Here is a 21,804-nt window from a genome sequence, read left to right as displayed (position 1 = left end):
TCTTGTGATGCAGACAAGGATCCCCTGCGCGTTTAGAGGATAACTTGATAATCCATTTATGATTTATTGCTTCAGCAGCAAATTTTGAATCTGTTTCAATCCAAAGCTTGTAATATCCTTTGTAGAGAGCAAATTCAATTGCTACTCGAATGACTTCCAATTCTACGAGATGAATAGATCCTGAATCAAGAGGTAGTGAGAATGCCATGCAAGGATAACCATTATTATCCCTGAAAATCTCCCCTATTCCTGCAACATTCTACTCCACAGAACAATCAATAATTCTCTTCACAGAACCATCGGTATTCACTTTCAACCACCCACTTTCAGGTTTTTCCCAATAAGAAACCTTCATGACTCCACTGTAGATGATTTGGGTAAATAATTAGTTCACTTACCCAATACTTTGAAGTTAACATTTTCTCATTTTCTTCTCCGCCTAAGCTTCAATTATTCTCTTGAGATGATTTGGGGAAGGAAGTGAGTTCCGTAACCAGGAAAAACACTTTCTCGTTTTCTTGATGTTAAAGACAAAACAGTAACTAAATGATTTCGGTAGCTTCTGATATATAAAAAAAGATCGGGAAAACTACTTAGAAACCCCCCGGGATAAAATCGTATATACATGAATCCCCCAAAACTTTCTTAATTACCGATCATACCATAAATAACTTTTAATTTTGCCTATTACCCATTTTACCCTTTCTTATATCACCTTCCAAACCCCTAAAATCTCTCCTTGGTGTCTCTCTCAATAAGTATATCTTTTGAACTCTCTCTCTCCCAGGCTCTCTTAATTGACAAATTTTAGCCATGCACGTGCAGCCCAGAAATTAGGGGTGCAACGGTTGCAACTTGGGTCGGGCTCAACTCTTTTTTTGGTTGGGTTTTTCCGCGTCGGGTTGGGATTTTGTAACCCGATTTGCAAATCAAGTCGGATCAGGTTGGGGTATCGGACAACCCGACCTGAATTGTAACCCGGCTTATTTTGTTAAGTTTTTTTTAATCTTTTCAACCTTTTACCTGAGTTTTAGACTGGTAGCTTTGTTAATTGTTAGTTCCTGTTTGTTTTTTATTATGAGAACCGATTGTGAGTCAAAAACTGATTATTGATGACTCACAATTGGTTCTCAAAATCCAAAATAACCCGGCTTGAGGTGGTTAGTGCCATCAAACAAATGACCAATAAACTTCTGCAACCAATAAGGCCATAACTCAACAACTGCTGGTACGATATCAAATTGGGTCAACTCGACCCAACCCGAATTGGAAATTGGGTCGGGTTGGGTTGAGGACATTATAAATCGGTTGGGTCGGGTTGAACCCAACTGGGTTGGAAATCGGGTTGGTTTGGAAAAATGGGTTCCTTGTGTTGGGTCGGGTGGCCTCAACCTAACCCAACACGACCCAAGTTGCACCCCTACCAAAAATGCAGTGGGCCCAAATTATTTTGGTGATCCAAGCCATTCATTTGTTGGTCCTTGACGTGGATAGGAAGTGCCCAAAAAATCTCCTCCGTAGCGTGATCCTAACCCTCCGATTGTTTAGGTTTAAAATTGGGATCGGAGTGTTAGGATGATCCTATGGAGGTCATTTTCTGGACACATTCTATCCACTTCAAGGACCAACAAATGAATGGCTTGGACCACCAAAATAATGTGAGCCCACTGTCTTTTTGGGCTGGACGTGCATGCAGCCAAAAAAAGAATACTGCATGCTGTGCATAACTTGTAATTTTTTAAAAGCCCCTATGATCCAATGAATGAACCGTTTGGATCATAGGGGCTCGGAGTGTACATAACGTGTAATGGGGATCGGAGTGTTAGTATGTTTAGATCATATTGAATTCCAATCCGGAGGAAAATGATTTTCTATGAAAATTTTTCTATAGAAAATGAAATCTCCAGCATTTGGTAAACTCTTTTTCTATGGATTTTTTTTTCCAAAATATAATTTTTTCTCTATTTTTAATCAAAATCGCAACCATGCTAAACCCTGGATTTTTTTTTCTCAATAAATTTTCCCTAAATCCAAACACACACTTTAGGCCTATTTGGATTGAAAGAAAAACATTTCGGATAGAAATTTTTTTCTTAGAAACCTTTTCCTTTTAACAATATATAGGGAAATAATATGATCGTGGTTAATTTAAAGGGATATCATCATAAATTGAAGATCCCTCTAAATAAAAAGTGAATAGGGTCAGTTGAAGTTTTTTTTCCTATTTCAAAAAAAGGAAATTTTAGGAAAAAAAATTCGGGTGTGTTAGGCAAGGCTTCTCATTCTTAGCTAAATAACCAAGTGAGAAACGGATTGATGGGAGCTGGGAAGCGACTCCGAGTCGCTCTGTAGAATCCCATCTTTTTAGGGTGTAAAACGCGCAAAAGTGAAAAAAATAAATAGAAACGGGCTTGTGGTGGGTCGGTGAGCCTAAAAGATTTTTGGTAAGTTAATAGGATATATCACTACCCAAAAAATTACTTTTTTTGGTGATTTTCCTAAACCAAATGACCGGTTTCCCACCTTCCCTAGCATTACTCTTAACAAAAGAACAGTAAAAGAACAAAAATAAGTTGAAAGAATATTCATCTAAGGGCATGCTTGGCTAATGACTTTATTTTTCCGATAATAAACTAGGATTTCGAAGTGTGGGTGGCTAAAAATCAGGGAACTAGTGTCTCCAAGTGGTGAGAAGCGGATAAAATTCCGGGAACAAAAAACTCTACTCAATATAGGATCGACTTTTCATGATTTTTAGCCACTCATCAACCCCATCTCCATCATTCCTTCTCAAATGTCTCTGCTCTCACCAGGACTATGCCTGTGTAACTACTTGCCGACACTTGCCTGTGTAACCACTTGGGTAGGGTCTGGTTGAGCTTTTGCTAAATATGAACTAGAATCGACCGAATCCGACCCGATTTTAAGGTAAAAGCTCAACTCGAATTCTCAAAAACCGAGCCGAGTTGCACTTGGTTGTTTGTTTGAAACCTCCTGAAGTAAAGTCTGAAACTCGTGGCCCGTGCCGCTTCGAGAGTTGAAATACGAGATATCGTCATCCCCCACGTAGATGCTTTCAAACGCTCAATCTCTGTGAGACACGTTTCAGACAAAATGCTCAATTTTAGGCAGAAAACTAGAGATATTTATGCCCCCCATGTTCTTGGCAAATAACGTAACGACACTAAATGCTACGTTTCAACCAAAAACAGCTGATTCCCAAGCTGAGAGTAACTACGAATAAGGGTATTTTCGTATTTTTGATTCGTAACGGGTTTTTTTTCTTCCGTGCTTTCAGGACGCTGGGTACTCCAAATTTACTAGTTCAGACCCAATGGACCATTAGTCGGGACCACATTTAGTGGGACCCATCATTTCCCTCCTAAACTGATGGAGCTGCAGGCTTGCAAAGTTTGATCATCAAAATCATTCGATCATCCATTATTGCTCATATTTTCTTAGCCATCTATTTGCAAGATAGTAATCGGACAGCTGAGATGATTCATGTCAAACCTCCTGTCAATTTATAGGAGGGGCATTTTCGTAGTTTTGAGTCGAAATTGGGGCGTTTTTATTTTCTACACATAATTATTCTCTTCAAATTGCCTCCGATCCAGGGCCACCTTTTCCCATTTTCTTTACACTGCGAGTCTGTAGCAAAGGAAGAGAGAAAAAGACCTCCTCATTTTATCTCCTTTTCTAGAGGTCAAATCCGAATCTCATTTTCTTTTCTCCAGATCGTATTCGAACCTCAGATTTTGACTTTAATTGAGTTCTCTAGACGATCGTTTGCTGTTCTTTCTATCCTGAATCGGTTAAGAAATCTTTATAATTCGTTATTTTTGGAAACTAGGGTTTATTTTACTTGCGGATGATACTTACTAGTGTTTTGAATGGAATTATAGGTTCTATTACTATATTGTTCTGTATTATTTGATGATTTTTGTTTTGGTGTTGTTTATAGATTCTTTTTAATTGTTTAGATTGAAAATTCGTTTTGCTAGATTGCGTGTCTGCTGAAAAGAATCTTGATTGTCTACGATTTATTGCCTATTTATCTGAAATTTAATCAGATAAATATCATTTCAAGTGAAAAAAAATTCACTGATATCATCAATTTAGCTTAGTTCGTGTGGATTTTTTTCTTCTTTTTCGTGTGTATGAATTTAGGTTCCTGCTGTTATCAGTCATATGTATAAAATCTTCAAATTGAAATTTCTGTTCCCCACTGATCTTAGTTTGGTTTCTAGTAGAATATTTAGGGGGTGTTTGATTTTCTTGGAGGTTAGTTTTTGGAAAATTTAACTACGCAGGTCTCATTTTCTGTTAGAATTTATGCCCGTATTGCCCTAGATGGCCATGCCATTTGAGAGATTGGGACTGCCCACCTGATGGCCCCCACTTTGGATTGCCCATGGCCTAAAGCTACTTTAATTGGACGCTCCGAATCATCCAACTAGCATAATTTTGTCCTTTGATGTGGATTGTGGACTGTTGTTTGTGTCTTTTTCTGGCCGGCCATTTGGCTATTGATTGGATTGTTAGGATTGTTCAACTAGAGAGAATTTTGGGCATTAGTAATCTAAGGTTGAGATCACTGTTTAAAAACTCATTGAGTCGAATTCCTTTTACCTTGGCCGTGTTCTTGTCAGAGTCCACGTTTTGCCCTACCAAGTCAATCAGAACTCCTTTCACTTGCCCGCATTATGACCACAACCCCCTTTTTCAACTTATCCAAGTTCTCACTTGAGTCCGATTTCTGAAACACTGGTTGAGACCACCACCGGGTGCACAGTTTTTTTAATGGCATCACCATGTGCACAGCTCAGTTTGATCAGACTTGGCCTATGTTATGCATTACTTCTGCACTTCGTCATAATATGAAGTAGCTGCATCGTAATTCAAATGAACCCGGTTATCTCTCTTCCTAATATTAACTGTGCTTTGGGAAATGTATGCCAGTCGAATTGCATGAATTAACTACAAGATAAAATTCCTTAAGAAATGTATGCCATTGCAAGACCCCGCAATGGCGGGAGCCTCATGCACTGGGCCGCCCTTTTCTAAAATTTGCTAAGAAGTATGCCATTGTAGCAATGTTGTAGGGAATTTCTATTGACAATCCTAAACTTAGGCATTTTTACTGTCAATTTGTCTTGTTTGATCTGCTTTTACTTTTGGTTTGTGTTTTTTTTTTTTACATATAGTAAAAATTGACATGGTTCATGCCTAATTTTAAGGGTGTTTATACCAGACCCTTTTGAAAGTAGGTTCCTATTTTGGTGTATTTTTGTTGCTAAGTGTTAGGGCCTGAATGATTGAAGCTTTGGTCAAAAGATGGGTTGGTTTTAACCTGGACATAGTCCAATTGCACCCCTAACATTTTCTCTTGTTTTTTTCATCTGGTAAATGTCATCTGAAAATTCAGCATGTTATAATAAATTCATATGATGGTCTGTAGTTTGTGGTATCACTGGTATGCATTTTAGTGCATAATATGCAAGTTTCACATGCATTGAACGTATTTAGCTTATAAAAATCACAGCAAGATTGTTATCTTTCGTTCACTTTATGAACTGGGATGTACTTATATTGCTTTCTTTCTTCTCTCATCTTATTAAATTGTTATGAAACATCTAACTTCTTGCTGTTTCCTATGTTTAGCAAAGACGTCTTTTACATTAACAGATTCAACTGGATAGTGCCATAGTGGTTTCAATATTACTTAAAATTTGTCATCTTTTTCTTTTCTGGTGTTTAATATTTTAGATATTTAGTATTTTATATTCATTATTTCATTTATTTGTTTTGAGATTGCTATTCATTCGATGCTTAACAAAATGCAAAGTTGATGACTTAACATAGTATGAACATGTTATACAGTTGACGTTTTTAAATGCAAAATGTATTAATGAAAAAAGAAGCTGCAATTGATTGTTTAACAGTTGATTCTTATGCCTCATTTCTTTGTATGTGAGATAGATCAAAATGTTCCTGAATATATCTAACTTATTTTGGTTTTTCCTCAGAAAATATTGACACGTCAGTTCATGTATTTTATTTCAAGTCACAGTTCACCAATCTGATCATCCCTTTTTTAGGGGCAAGTTTCGGTTGCTGGAAATTATGTCTGCACTCCCTTGTTTTGAAAATGGCACTTCTCTTTGTTTTACATTCCACGAGTGCCATTTGAAAACAAGGGTGTACATTTGCCTTTTGTCAGTTCATTTTCTATTAGTTTGTGGTCATTTTACATTCCACAAGTTGTCCTTGAGACAAGGTCTGGTTTCAATGTATTCAGTATATACACACAAATTGTGTAACCACCATAACTGATAGTGTTGTGGCATTATCGTTTTATTAAAATCCATAGTTGTGGAAACAAAAAAAAATCATTTATCTCTGTTATTCCACAAGAGCAAAAATAAAAAAATAAAAAGGGTCTTTTGAATTTCAAGTATTCAATTTCACATTTAAGATACAGAGACTTACTGCACATTTAGAATTTCACAAGAAGACTATTTATCTCACAAAGGTCCACGAAAAATTCCAGGAAAATGTCAATGGCTGTACAGTTCTCCTTGTTGAAACAGGGACTCATTTTCTAATTTTCGTTAACCCCTCTTTCTCTATGGAGTTACTAGCATTTCAATCATGTAAATGATTTCCGATCTTTGGATTCATAACGTGGCCCATTTCTATAAATTGCATGCTGAAACTCACTCTGTAAGGCTTTTCATAGTGGTACTTTTTCCCTATTGTTTAGATAAATTACGATTCTTGTAACATGTCGAATTTAAATTTAAAACTTCATATCATGAATTCATTTAATGAAGACATCCTGGGTTAGTGGTTCTAATATTTTATTTGTTTGTGTTTGTGTGAATTGGCTTGAAACAGGGACTCATTTATAGTAAATCCTGATTGGTTATTCAGAATTCTATTTGGTGGCCATTTGGAAAGACATGGTCTTTGAGAAACCTTAAATATACACCATGGGAGATGCTGACGGAAGCCATTTGAACTCTCCGTTGCTGCAAAGCTCGGCTGAAGGAAATTACATGTTTTGGGGGAGAGGCCATGGGTTATATGGGATTGTGGGTGCAACTATTCTTGGCCTTATTATACCTTTATTGCTGTCCTCAATATTCATCAGCAAGAAAAAGGTTAAACAAAGAGGAGTTCCAGTAGAGGTTGGTGGTGAGGCAGGTTTTACAATGCGTAACCATAGGTTTCCCACGTTGGTTGAATTTCCTTGGGAAGCGGCTACGACTATCGCTGCCCTTTTTGAGCAATCTTGCAGAAAGTACGCTGAGGATCGTTTTCTTGGATCAAGGAAGCTCATTAGCAGGGAAGTATTGACAGCTAGTGACGGGAGGAAGCTTGAGAAGCTACACCTAGGGGAGTATGAGTGGAAAACTTATGGAGAAATATTTCTTCGTGCTTGCAACTTCATTTCTGGTCTAGTCAAGTTGGGTCATAATGTGGATAGCCGTGTTGCAATTTTTGCTGAAACCAGAGCAGAGTGGTTCACTGCTCTCCAGGTTTCTTGCCAATCTTTTTCTTAGATTGAAAAATACGCATTCTTGTTTATGTTTGGTTCTCTTATATCTGTTTGATAGTTATAAAGATGTTTTTTTTTAAATTTAAGTGATATGCATAGTTATTTGTTTATGGACAGTTATGCCAAACTATTGATTATGTCACTTGATTAGTTTCTGTTGCAAGTTTTTCTCCCTCCTATATTGTTGTCTGCTTTAATGTCAAACTCGGATATATGAAGGATTGATGCCAATCTTATGCTGCACAGAGTCCACTAATTATTTGAGGGTCTGGCGGGTTTATACTGAATGAAACTGCAACTGTATCAATTTTCTCACCCCATATTATAGTGTGATGGATGAATGAGCCCATAGAGGGTTGTATTTCATATTTCTAACTATTATGTTTTGGCTCTGAAACTTTTTTTACTGCTTATTTATGCTTACTGATTACTTTTAATCCACTTGCTAGGGTTAAATATTGGATCGAATTGTTGATTGTTGGTAATCTATGCACAATTCCAATAACTTTCATTTATTTAAATCCCCTCCCCCTCCCCCTAATCTTTGTATTTTAATTAAGAGAAAAGGAAATCTGAGAGGCATGCCTTGCCTCACAGGAGCCTTCAATGCCTGTCCTCACCCCTTCGACTTTCCACACAGGTCTGGAGATGGGAAAGAAAGTGCTTAGTTTCCTCTTGTAGGAAATGAGTAGGAATTTGTGCATTCCAAATTAACACATTTGTGTACTTGTTTTCCTTTTTTGCCCTCTGAAGAAGATAATGATTTACTAAAAAACCTAAAGATTACAGATTTACATCAAATGGCAGAGATTCATTTATATTTGTTTTCTGATGCCAGGGTTGTTTCCGTCAAAATATTACAGTTGTTACAATCTATGCTTCTCTCGGCGAGGATGCTCTCATTCACTCACTTAACGAGGTGGGAACTTTCATCCATGTACAAATTTTATTACTATGTTTCAATTTGGTATGCTATCCTTGAACTGTCGTATTACTTAGGATGGGGGAAGAACCCAGCACTCTTCAATTCAAAACCATAGAAAGCAGTTTTATTTGTAATAATACATACTAATGAATAATAATTAAATAATTAATTAATAATTTAATTGATTAATAATTCACATTTAATGGGAGTTATTTCGGCTCCAATTTGTCTTCGAAAAATTCTCTTACTGTCTTTTGTTAGCACTCTTCAATTCAAAACCATAGAAAGCAGTTTTATTTGTAATTATATCTAAGAATGGAATGGTTGTTCTATATCTCTGTAATATTGACTGCAACTTGTTTTAATAATTTAGTATATGACTCATTTCAAACGATTTTTTTTGGTTTCCTTTGTATTTCTCTATAATAATGCTTGTTAAAGCTCTCCACAGTCCAGTCATTATAGTTTTTATTCCTCTTTTGCACCTGAGAATGCACATTTTTTGGCTGCAAAAAAAGGTCTGTATGTATTCTATGTTTTATCTTATCATGTAATCGAAGACAGCATAACTCTTCTGTATGGATTTCAGCTTGTTTAGTGGTAAGTAAAACATAGACTTAGTAAGGCTGCACATAATCCTGCTAACTGTACCTCTTTATCCTGGTTTTGTGTAAAATATGTTTTTCTGCAAGTGATGTAAATTAGATTTGCTAATTTGATGATTTAATGCATGCAAAGTATGTCATTAGCCTGTTTTTTCCTCAGGTCATGGCTAATCTGATTCATAGCTCTTTTATTTGACAGACACAAGTATCGACATTGATATGTGATTCTAAGCAATTGAAAAGAATAGCTGGAATAAGCTCAAGCTTGGAGACAATTAAGCAGGTTGTTTACTTCGAAGATGATGGAATTACGATTGATCCTGATTTAATTGCCAATATGAGACATTGGCAAGTAGCATCTTTTTCTGAAGTTGAAAAGCTTGGGAAAGGAAATCCTGTTCAACCACGACTACCTGCCAAAGATGATGTTGCTGTCATAATGTATACCAGTGGCAGCACTGGGCTACCTAAGGTCTGCTCCGTTTGTTTCTTCCTTCATCTTTTTACAGATTAATATTGTAGACCGCTAGCACATGGCCCATAAGCTTGACTAGTTACATTTTTAACACTTAAATGAGATAAATATTGACTGAAAAGGAAAAGAAACTAATAATTATCCCAGAAATTTGTACTTAGAGACAATCATGCAATTCAAATTCTCTGCTGGATCTGACCTGGACAAGTGGTCTGCCTCTCAATAGATACTTGAGATCACATGTGCTGCACTTCTCTCTCTCTCTCTCTCTCTCTCTCTCTCTCTCTCTCTCTGTGACACACACACAAGATAAATCAGTATGTAATTATGTATTATTATGCTTAAATATAACTAAGAGAACATACATTCATATATGCACTAAACATGTTCACCTGCTGCTGAATTGAATCCCCCGTGTGTTGTGACCTGAACTGTGGTGCTCTTCTACAACTTCTTCAGCTACATAATAGGGCTCAACTTCCGGAATTGAGTAAGTAAACATTTTCACCTTCACACAATTATAGAATGTCACTTGTGTTACATGATTCTGATCTGAGTAGCTATCTATAATTGCAAGTACATGGTAGGGCACCTTTGTCGGGAGCTGATCCCTCACTGGAAGTGACTGCACTTTATGCATGGTCGAGCAGTAAATAAAGTTATGGGTGCTTTTGTTTTCATCTGCCGCTCTTATGATTGGATGGCCATAACCCTTTAACTTGTTGAATATAAATGGACAATTGAAAATTTAAAAAGCAATAGTACACATTTAAGGGGAAAATTTCATGAACACTGAGATTTAGGATTGTTATATGGGAAATTTTGGGGGCATGGCCTATCCATAGAGGCCCCCAGAAGATTCAAATAGATGGGTGACACCTATTACTGTTGCATGTTGACACTTTTCCAAGGAAAAATGCATGTGGACACCATACAAGGATCACGTGGTGCTTGCATGAGGTCCTTGCCAGGTTGAGTGTTGAACCATATTTGCTTGGATACTATTTAACTGTTGAGTTAGTTGTCCAATACACTTCATTATCAAGATTTCAATTGTTGCATTCTAAATCTTTCAGTTGGAACCATGAATGATGAAACTAGCCTCTAAATAAGGAGAAGGGGGACATGTATGCCTGTTAAACTTATTTTCACTTATGGAATTATGTATTCACACAGAGAGAGATGCACACCATTCATCTGATGTTAATTCACATGTCTTTGCTTATCCCCTTGATACTTTCTGCTTGTTGCTTGTTAACTTTCGACTTTTCATGCTTGTTTATAACTTTGTGCTTTTGCTTGCTTGCCCAAACTCAGACCAAACTCTTTCAAAATCTGCTTGCTTCTTTATGTCTTTCCACTCTTAAAGGTTAAGTATATATCTTTCATGGCTCGAGTAGCATGCTTCCTCCCACTCCCTAATATTGTGCCATGCCTGCAGGGGGTTATTATGACTCATGGAAACATTGTGGCAACTGCAGCTGCGGTTATGACTATCATTCCTGGCTTAGGCAGCAGTGACGTTTACTTGGCATACTTGCCCCTAGCTCATGTTTTAGAACTAGCAGCGGAGGTCATCTTATGTGAACCCTTCTTGTATTAACGTAAAAGCATAACAATCCATTTCTAAATAGATTATGTGAATGAATCTTGTGTGGTTGTCCAGTCTGTTATGTTCTCCGCAGGAGTTGCAATAGGTTATGGTTCACCTATGACTTTATCTGATTCATCAAATAAGATCAAGAAAGGAACCCAAGGAGATGCTCCTGTATTAAAGCCAACCCTTATGGCTGCCGTTCCAGCTATTATGGATCGTGTTCGAGATGGCGTGCTGAAAAAGGTTTGAATTGGGTTTCCATAAAGTGATAAGTCCCACATTTTGTTTTAGTATCTTTCTAAATTGAATATATGGATAACTGTGTAGGGCTGTTATCCATTTGTTCTGTCAGAACTTATTTTACTTAATCCGTAGGTTGAGGAGAAGGGTGGGATATCCAAGAAGCTTTTAAATATTGGATATAAACGCAGACTTGCAGCTATTGAAGGAAGTTGGTTTGGAGCTTGGGGATTAGAAACAACTTTCTGGGATGCATTTGTTTTCAGGAGAATACGCGCTGTTCTCGGGGGACGCATACGTTTCATGCTTAGTGGTGGAGCTCCTTTATCTAGAAACACGCAAAGATTCATCAATATATGGATGGGGTAATTAATTTTTCTATATTTTCCCTGGATACTCATGAACAAACGTTTGACTTTGTTAGATTTTATTATAATAATACTATGTTGGACTGTTTCCGAAGCCAATAAAGCATGTTAAACTGAAAATTTTGGTGTGCGGTGATATCATTTATCCCCATCTAGTCCTTAAATGATATTGACAATGGGCGAAATGCCGAAATGTAGGTTCTAGTAGAATTAACTGACTTGAATTTTTGCCTGATTTTGGTGTGGCAATTCATACTTCAGGGCTCGAATAGGTCAAGGATATGGCTTAACTGAGACATGTGCAGGAGCAGCTTTTTCTGAGTGGGATGACATGACTGTGGGTCGTGTGGGTCCACCTCTTCCTTGTTGCTACATCAAGGTCTCTCTCTCTCTCTTTCTTCTATTTTCTTTTCTTTTTCAGAGGGTATTTATTTTGTTTATTATTAGTATAATAATAATAGTAATAATAATAATAATGTATGCTAGGCCATTGTATATATTGGCCTAGTATGATTGTAATTGATTTATGGCCTATTACTTTAATTGGAACTGTGCACCATACACTATTCCAATACACAGAAGTAGGCAGCATAAGAAGTTGTAATTAGATACTGAGTTACTCCATTACTGAGTCTATTTTCTATAATAAGGCTAATTTTCTCAGTAAAACTATTCGTCGATAGTGCCCGGAAGCAAATTGTGGTTCCATTGTAAACATCAATTTCAGAGTTGCTTTGTATGGTAATGGAGTGTTAGTTTTCTTCTGGGTTATGAATCTTTCTGCATACAACTGTCTTTAGGTATTCCAATACAACTTAGTTAAATGGATTTCTCGCTTCAATTTCTTCAAACTACCAAGTGGATAACTTTATGGAGATAATGAACGTACTCTGTTTTTATAATAATCTTTGTTTACATGTGAACTTACAGCTTGTGTCTTGGGAAGAAGGTGGATACCTGACTTCTGACAAACCAATGCCTCGGGGAGAGATTGTAGTTGGAGGATACAGTGTAACTCCGGGTTATTTTAAAAATGAAGAGAAAACGAATGAGGTGTACAAAGTAAGGCTCTCTACCTTTTAAGTCATAACCTTTATTATGCCATAATTGTCCTTCATTGGTCCGTATATGATATAGGTGGATGAGAGGGGGATTCGGTGGTTTTATACTGGTGACATAGGACAATTTCACCCTGATGGATGTCTTGAAATTGTTGATAGAAAGAAGGATATAGTAAAACTTCAACATGGAGAGTACATTTCACTTGGCAAGGTATATGAAGCTACCCATTACTACTCAATCAAATCTATGTATCTTTTATGGAAATAGTTGAATGGTTCAATCTCCTATGCTGCTACAGATTGAGGCAGCACTGGTGACAAGCAAATACGTGGAGAATATCATGGTCTTTGCAAATCCTTTCCACAGCTATTGTGTGGCCTTGGTTTCCCCTTCACACCAGGTCCTTGAGAACTGGGCTCAAGCTACTGGGGTTGGGTACAAAGATTTTCCAGATCTTTGCCAGAAGGATGAAACAGTTCGTGAAGTCCAGCAGTCTCTTCTGAAGGTTAGTTTGTGCAAGTTTTTTGCTTACATTGCATTTATTACGGGACAATGCTTTTTACATTTTGATATATGAACAGTCTAAGTACAATGAAACTTGCCACATGTTATTCCGCATTCATACCTTGAATTTTTTGGCCACAAAATTTGCTGTTTTGCACTTAACTATATTAGATAATTTCCAGTCATGCATCCAATTTAGAACTGAGCTCCTGGTTTCCTTATGTATGGTAGAGTTTCTTGTTGAAATCACTCCAAGACCACCAGGGGTGGATTAAAAGGCATGATATGTATTTGATTCCTCAAAAATTAATGAGAGCTGCTACGAAGAAGGGAACCCGTTTTCGTGAGGAAAATGGGGATCGATGATAGGGACATGTTTACAAGAGTAATTCGGCTCACAACTGTGATTGGACATCAAATCCTCGTCAACTTTTCCGTCTCTATGTCTATTCACATTTATATCTATACCCTTGATCTAATGTGAAAGTAGTGAAGGAAAAGGCCGAGAGTTTCCTGGTGTTAAGAAAAACTCACTCACCTTTTTAACTGAAACATGTATGGTGTGGAGTTTCTACACGTCTGAAGCTTGTGTTTTTTGTTGTGGTGCAGGCAGGAAAAGAAGCGAAGCTCGACAAGTTTGAAATCCCAGCAAAAATTAAGTTAGTGGCAGATCCATGGACGCCAGAATCGGGATTGGTTACTGCGGCTCTCAAGATAAAGAGGGAGCAGTTGAAGATGAGGTTCAAAGATGAGCTCGAAAAACTCTACCTGTGAGAAGAGGAAGGTTACTGGATTTGCTTCTATTTCACCATTAATCCGGACTGATATAATTTGCTTTTAGAACTTATTAGTCTTTAATATCTGATTGAATATGCTGCTTATTATAATATTCCCATACCATAGGGGGAATGATACCACTGGACTACTTAACATGAGATACCTGATCCAGACCCTTCACTTTTGCCTACGCATGGATCAGTAGCTTTCAAATGGAAGTATGATTTGGCATAATTTTTCAAGGAAAACTATGAGCAGTTAGAACTACATGTATAATGATGTTATCTGTAAATAGAACATCAGGTCCTGTTTGGAAGCCATTAACTACGTTTAGCAAAAATTCCGTTGAACAAACAAATATATCCTTTCCCTAAAATTATATGGAAATAGTTTTTAGAGGTATTTAAAGAAGCTCTTATTTCTCAACAAATAACAAAGATGCCCTATTTTTTGGTATAAATGTTAATGTTAGGGCGAGGGTGCGGCTGAACTAAACAAAAATGTAAAAGCATCCAGATTTTGAACCAGTAACCAAAGTTGGGGGCAACGTTGTGGGACCTACAAATTGCTTTTAATTCGTTTCTGATAAAAAAAAACATAAAATCCTTTAAGCTCTCGACTCTATGATTTTTAAAAAAAATATACATTAGCTTGTTTGATAGATCGTCTAGGAAAGATGACAGTTCATCTGAGCCCTGCTTTGGATCATACAAAAATTGCACCAATAGCATAATCCCTGCCGCCCATTCTGTATTTAAAAAGAATGACTAGGGTTCGTCGCAAATTGTCCATTCTCAACCCCTTGTTTCTTCCCATTTCCCAGCACCAATTTACCCCTCACAGAAATTCAATTCATCAATTCACTTACTTTTTTTTTAATCGATGGCCTAAGGGCATGGCCAAGTCCACATAGGCTTGGCTCTAATCAAATCCTGACTATTCTCTTCCATTCCCTGAGTTACTCCCACCAAAACAACCCTTCCCTATTTACCAACTTGGCTGATTTTCTGTCCCTTCTACCAGTAATCCATGCATGAACAAGCACCATCTTTGAAATGGTGAAAGCGTTTGCTATCCCTAACAACTATGTCTCTCTTATAGATCTGTGCCAAAATTTTCGTCGCCACATGGCAATCTGTACACACTCTTAGGTTCTTCACAATCCGAATTGGGGTCCCAATCTCTGTAGAGATCAATCCGAATGCAATAGCCAGCTTCTCACTATGGAAAGAGAGTTGGACCTCTTTGTCCTCCTCATCCATATCATACAACACATTTCTTGTGTCCACAGAATAACCAGCCATGATAAGTCTCTTACCCATCTCTTCCAATTTCTTGTATATTTCTCTTGTTTGAGGGTGTGTCATATCACCAACCAGAAACTCATGAACTAGACCCCCTACCTCAATTGAACTAGAGCCAGATCGCGATTTAACCCCCCTCTCCTTCATCAATGCCCTCACTTTCCTAGCATCATCCCATCTCCCTGCAGAAGCATATATGTTTGACAAGAGTACGTAGCGCCCTGCATGATTGGGCTCCAATTCTATAAGTTTCTCCCCTATATGGGTGCCTAGTGCCACGTCTTCATGGACCTTACAACCCCCCAAAAGGGCACCCCAGACACAGGCGTCCGGTTCCATGGGCATGGATTGAACGAGCCCAGTGGCCTCTTTTAGGAGCCCGGCTCGCGAGAGAAGATCAACCATGCATGCATAGTGTTCCAACATAGGACCAACCGAGAAAAACTTGCTCATTGCTTCAAAATATATCCTACCCTCATTCACCATACCCCCATGACTAAATGCACCCAAAAGCCCAAGAAAGGTAACCCCATCAGGCTTCAATCCCACCTTTAGCATCTTTGAGAAAAGCCCAAGGGCACCCCTACCATGCCCATATATTGCAAAGCCTCCCATCATAGCATTCCAAGAGAGAATGTTCTTATAAGGAAGCTCTTGGAAAACCTTTACTGAGGCACTTAAAACACCACATTTTGCATACATATCCACCAAAGCAGTCCCTAAATTCACACTCAATTCATGCCCAAACCCCCTTTCAAGATACAGATGGACCCATCTCCCCAAATCCAAAGCCCCCAAATAAGCACAAGCTGAAAGAACACTGACCAACACACTCTCATTAGCTTTCACACCCTCAACTTGCATCTCATTGAAAACATTCAAAGCCTCCTTGAATCTTCTCATCTGAACATACCCCGAGATCATCGCACTCCACGCAATGACATCTTTTTCAGTTATTCCATCAAAGACTCGTCGTGCTGTCTCCAAATCACCGAATTTCGAGTACCCATTTATCAGAGCTGTCCAAATCACCACATTTCGTTGAGGAACTTCATCAAACAGCTTTTGTGCGCATATAATTTCACCAAAACTGGAATACATATGGATCAAAGAGCTTTGTAGAAACTGATCCGAATCAAATCCCATCTTAAAAACATGGCAATGTATCTGGGTTCCTTCCAAAAAGGCGAACAGGCAGGTGCAAGCGCTTATTAGAGAAGGGAATGTAAAGTTATTGGGTTTTTGTCCTTGTACTAACATTCTAACGTAAAATGAGATTGCTAGAGCTGGTGAATTAGACTTGGAATAAACTTGAATCATTGAATTCCAGAGAAATGTGGCTGGGGTTTTTATCTGATTGAAGATTAGAAGAGCATGATCAATATTTGATGCTTGTAAAATCTTTGAAACCAGCAGATTGTCGTGTGAAACACCATTGATGATTGTTTGTGCATGGATTTCTTTTATTTGAGTTGGGTTTTTGCAGTTTTTTACAAGATGCAGAAATGGTAGGATCGGATCCTGGTAGAGAGATACGTCTGGATCGTGAGAATGCGTTTTCGCTTGGCCGCAGAAATAGAAAGAATCCCAGAAGAACCATGTTGCAGGAAACTTGACAGGAAATAGTGACTTTGGGGGACAAAAGCGGTTAGAAGTCCGAACAAATCTCATTTAAGCATTTTCATAGAGAAAGAGAGAGATATACCCACTCTGTTTTGAACTCGTATGTGTAAACTCCCTCTCTGTTTAGTAACTTTTTTTTTTTCCATCTATATGTCGATAACAGTAGACAACAAGTCACTTAAGACTCGTAAATGATATTCACTCTCACTTTTCCCAAACAGCTATATATAGATTTTGGGGCACTGTTATAGCTTTAACAGACAAATAAGCAGCCCAATATCCCTCCCCTCTTACATAAATATCACTTACAAATTAGACAAAAGCATGCCTTAGATGTGCTAGTTCCAACCTTAACCATCCCACAGGAGAAATTTTGCCTGTTAAATGAGTAACTCTGCTCATTTTTCTGCTTTTAACTGTCCATTTGTAGACCACTGATTGGAGAAAAAGACTGTGATGAGATTGATCAGCCCATCCATGGAGGGGCCTGCCGGGACACCAGATAATAGCATGTATCCCATCCATAGATCAAGGACACCAATCTCTTTTAGTAACAATATATTTGTACATGGATGAAAGTTCCCACCTCGTTAAAATTAAAAGATTCCCAGCTCCATACATGGTAAAAGTGGAAAACCCATTTGTTTGGCACCAGAATAAATAGCAGAAAATGATTTGGTCAGTCACTGTCAATTGTGGTTGAGGCAAGAGAGGCAGGTTGTGCTGCAAGAGGCGGCCGCAGGACAAGATACAAAGCAGGTCCCAAAAATGGAATCAGTGACAATGGCAGAAGCCAAGAACCTTTATCAGTCCTGCAAAGAGGATAGATATGAATATATGATAAAGTTCTTATGCAATCCACACACACACACAGGTGTAAAAATCTCCACTCTTTTTCAGATTCAAAGGAGGTCATAACTTAATCTTGCAAAGAAGGCTGATGAAGAGTTCTCACCATTTCCTTGCAGTCATATCATTGTAGACCCAAAAAGGTGCAAATGCTGATAGTAGCGAGAAGTCAAGGCATGTGACATGGATCTGCAATTCAATAAAGATGGGTTAATTGTGAAGAAAATTTGACTTCGCTAAGCTTTTGAAGGTTTCAGAAGTAAAAGCCCCCATAGTTTGACAATACTTCATAAAAATTTCTTCCCTGTTCTATAAAAGAATGCAGAGATTTTACCTGAATTGCCAATATAGCACAATCCAGAAATCCTAATGATTTTATACATATCAAACAAGCATATGTTGATAGTACATAGATGTAGCATATATAGTCAGAAAAATTAGTATTTCTCACGGCCTATGTAGTAAGGACACTACATCTTTACAAAAAAATTGACATGTCAAAAATGTCTGACACACAGTCGAAATACTATCGGGAAGAAACCTTAATTTATACTTTTTATTTTGCTTTCTTGAACTATTTATTTAGTTCCAATGCGTTATATCTATCTAGATATTCTCTTATATATCTTATGGTTTTCTGGACTAATATTTAAAAAATAATAAAATTTTCAAAATTTGCACGCACTGTATGGGTCAATCTGTCAGGTTTTCTTGGATCTGTTTGAAGTTTAAATTAAATTATGTCTTATTATTTGGAGAATGGGTATTATTTTCTCCTTACTAAAACAATACATTGCGCTGTAAACATTTTAGAAAACCACTTACCAAACATGCCCATCATTTTCAGAAGTAATAAGTTATCTAGACTGCAGAAAAAGAACTTCCAAGATTCATAGCACTTACAAACTTGCTTTCTCTGAAGTACTGAAAGAATTCCTTCCATACATCACCATTAGCTAGACCCGCATATGTAATTGTACCTAAACCTGCAGCAATCAATATCTGTTGTGCAATGGAGTTACTCATATTTCTTCTTTCAGGAAAAAAAAATTAAACTATAACTAATCACATACTTCTTACTTTCTTATCATATAAAGATTAAGGAGGGGATAGATTATAAAAACCGAGACGGTGATGAGAAGAATGAATTAGGTGGCTTGGCTAGTTAGATATTTCAATGAATAAGAATAAATAATTGAGGGTAGCTATTCATACCCCTGAGGTTATTTTTGACTCAAGAAAGTTAAGAGGCCGTCTCCCAAGTTCAGCTTCATCAATTGGAGGTGGTGGTGGTCTCCAGAGAACAAAATATGGAATAAGGGCATATGCACCACCAAAGCATGAAAGTATAAGGAATGGCCAAACAGGAATGTTTCCCTCAGAGCTGCATTCATAGTTTAATTGAATTGATCAGATATAGTTTACTTGTTAGTTCATACATAGTCAAAATGCTTTGGAAACCAAACAAGGAGCACATGACCAACAAAACTGTAAAATAAATTAAGAAATAACATTGATAAAAGGTAAAATTGTACCAAAACAACATAAATATCGAGCTACCCTTTAGTTTTCAATTATATTAGAGTGATAATCATATAATTAAATATCGAATGATGTTCTAAGCAACCACTTGAGCAGAGCAGCTTGAGTCCTCGATCACAATGCTCTGGAAGGGCTCTGCACCAAATGGTTTGATCCAGTTCAAGGGTCTAATAAGGTCGTGCAATTTCATTTAGTATATAGATTGCATTCTAATACAACTAAACAATGCAGTCCATTTCCAGCTCATAACTTAGTACTTTAGTAGGGTAGTGAACATGCCTCATATAATGCTTTCCTGCTTTCATAACAGATTGGAGAAACATAGAAGTGTGATTTACAAAGCACTGAGGCAGATATCTAAATAGAAGGTATTAAGAATATGATTTCATAAAATACATTTAGTTAGGCTCCAGTAGTCACCTTCTACCACTTGGAAGTAGCAACATGCTATACACTAGGGGCCATAAACCCATGATGTACCACAGAGAGACAAGCACTTCATTCATTCGGAAGCCATCGTCTCCTTTCAGATTTAGCAGCTTCTCCAAGAAATACATGTCCCTAGACTGGAAAGTCCATAAGTTAAATTAGTATGTAAGCATGTGCAAGATAAATTAAACAATTTCAAAATTCATGACATAGAAAAGAAAATTGTTAATAACAGACAAAAACATGTTAATCCAAAGATGTAAAACTCATGAATGTGGATGCCAATCAATTTGGTATATCAGCACCCAACAGATTTTCACTATTTTTTTCAGACCATCGTTAGTCATAACTTCATAAGTACCCAAAATGAGATACCTAACACAGCAACTCCCAATTTGTGATTAATCCAATATTACAGTGACTAAAGACCACTCAGAGACAAACGGCCAAAAAAATCTAAATGAGTTTCTACAATTTGTTTGTCTTTGAGCTTCCGATTTTAAAAAATTTAATCGATTTCCCCCATTTGTAACCAATGAAAAAAAAAACATAAACAGCAAAATCAACACCATTTACCCTATAACTGAAGAAAAATAGTACAAGTCAATTTAGTAAACTGAAGGCAACTCTAATTACGAAATTAACCAATAAAAAAAACTACTGATATTGGCACTACTATGTTTTAATAACTGCACAAACTCAGCTTGTCTTTTCATTTTTAAATCTTCTGAGAGTTTTGTGGGAACTGTAATAAGTTTTGACAGCTGTTTAAATAATAAAGGACAAGATGTGTTAGTGTAATTATAAGAACATTGTAGTGGCAACATCAGTACCCAAAAATAAAAAATAAAAAATTTGTGAATAAATTGCTCGCGTTCTTTCATCTATTATTACCTAAATTTGTGGGGAAGAAATCAGAAATCATACCGGAGTCTGATTTGGTGTGAGCATGAAAACATAGTATAAGATTGCTGCCCAGAAGGCGAAGAGCAGAATTGAAGTGGTCCAATCCCCTCCATTTCCATTACCAACCTTATTTTCCACATTAGCTCCTTCTTTTGAAACTGGGTCTTCTGAATTTTGTTCGTTTAATGAACTCTGACATACATAAAGCAGAGACCTTCTACTAGACGTGGGGAATGCAGATGGCAGACTGCAGGGTTTGAAAGGAGTTTTGGGGTTTAGGGTTTTGGTTGGGGTGAGGAATGGAATTTTAGGGATTAGGGTTCTGGGCAGGGAGGGGATGGAAGTTGTAGGGTTTAGTGTTTTGGGTGGGGAGGGTAAGGATGGAAAATTGCAGGAGATGAGGTTGGAATTGGTTCTCATGTTGAGAAGAGATAACAAGGAGAATCAGATGGGTTAGCCTTTATAGCCTTGTATGTAATGGCCCCTTTTTATAATCTTGCTTAACATAAGTAAGATTGTTGTAAGACAATTAGGATCATTTTATGAGAATAATTGGTAAGATATATTCGTCCTTAACTTGAGATTTGAGAAGCATCTTTAATGTTATGGCCAAAATATCAGTAAGAACAACATATTTTGCAAAAAGGTAGGCCCACACATAAAAGAAGAAACTTGTATAGAAGCAGTGAGGAAAGACTTGATGGCTATGAATATAACGTAGAACATGACCTTGGATACGAGAGAATAGAAGAAAACAATCCATACAGACAAAACCAACTAGTGATTAGACTTAGTTAATTTGAGCTGGGTAGATTCTTTTACCTTCTTCAGGATAATTCTCTAAAGAATTCATTAGCCGACCCCAACTAGTTTAGGACAAAGGCCAGGTTGAGTTGAGTAGACTGTACGGCCCACACATAAGATGATCCAAACCGTCCATTTGAATGGCCACCGCGATAATTAGATTATGCCCAAAAAATCATTTCGGGATGATGATTTAGCCTCAATTTTTTTACAGGCAAACTAGGGTTTGG

The 21,804-nt window shown here is 37.4% G+C and overlaps 2 protein-coding genes and 1 pseudogene across 2 annotated transcripts; 1 reads left to right on the top strand and 2 right to left on the bottom strand.

Annotated features, from left to right (window-relative positions):
• Positions 1 to 3,563: 3,563 nt before the first annotated feature.
• Positions 3,564 to 14,437, top strand: LACS8 (AMP-dependent synthetase and ligase family protein). Its single transcript, XM_077381509.1, has 12 exons — positions 3,564 to 3,705; positions 6,901 to 7,544; positions 8,403 to 8,483; positions 9,294 to 9,566; positions 11,011 to 11,142; positions 11,236 to 11,409; positions 11,542 to 11,771; positions 12,036 to 12,153; positions 12,705 to 12,836; positions 12,912 to 13,046; positions 13,135 to 13,341; positions 13,950 to 14,437. Exons 2-12 carry the CDS (start codon positions 6,996 to 6,998, stop codon positions 14,112 to 14,114), a joined length of 2,196 nt encoding a protein of 731 aa, XP_077237624.1. The 5' UTR covers positions 3,564 to 3,705; positions 6,901 to 6,995; the 3' UTR covers positions 14,115 to 14,437.
• Positions 14,438 to 14,631: 194 nt separating this feature from the next.
• On the bottom strand, positions 14,632 to 17,164 carry LOC143879239 (pentatricopeptide repeat-containing protein At5g66520 pseudogene; annotated as a pseudogene).
• Positions 17,165 to 17,613: 449 nt separating this feature from the next.
• LOC143879241 (uncharacterized) lies at positions 17,614 to 21,246 on the bottom strand. The gene is made up of 6 exons (XM_077381512.1): positions 20,792 to 21,246; positions 19,856 to 20,001; positions 19,109 to 19,277; positions 18,797 to 18,895; positions 18,000 to 18,082; positions 17,614 to 17,856 (listed from the first exon to the last, which is right to left on the bottom strand). The coding sequence occupies exons 1-6, from the start codon at positions 21,188 to 21,190 to the stop codon at positions 17,724 to 17,726; spliced, it is 1,029 nt and encodes a 342-aa protein (XP_077237627.1). The 5' UTR covers positions 21,191 to 21,246; the 3' UTR covers positions 17,614 to 17,723.
• Between the last annotated feature and the right edge of the window lie 558 nt (positions 21,247 to 21,804).

The sequence above is a fragment of the Tasmannia lanceolata genome, unplaced genomic scaffold (genome assembly GCF_043159265.1).
Source record: "Tasmannia lanceolata isolate RefF3 unplaced genomic scaffold, GAP_Taslan_0.1 ptg000006l, whole genome shotgun sequence".
Classification (NCBI taxonomy): domain Eukaryota; kingdom Viridiplantae; phylum Streptophyta; class Magnoliopsida; order Canellales; family Winteraceae; genus Tasmannia; species Tasmannia lanceolata.
This window is presented reverse-complemented; position numbering and strand designations above follow the sequence as displayed.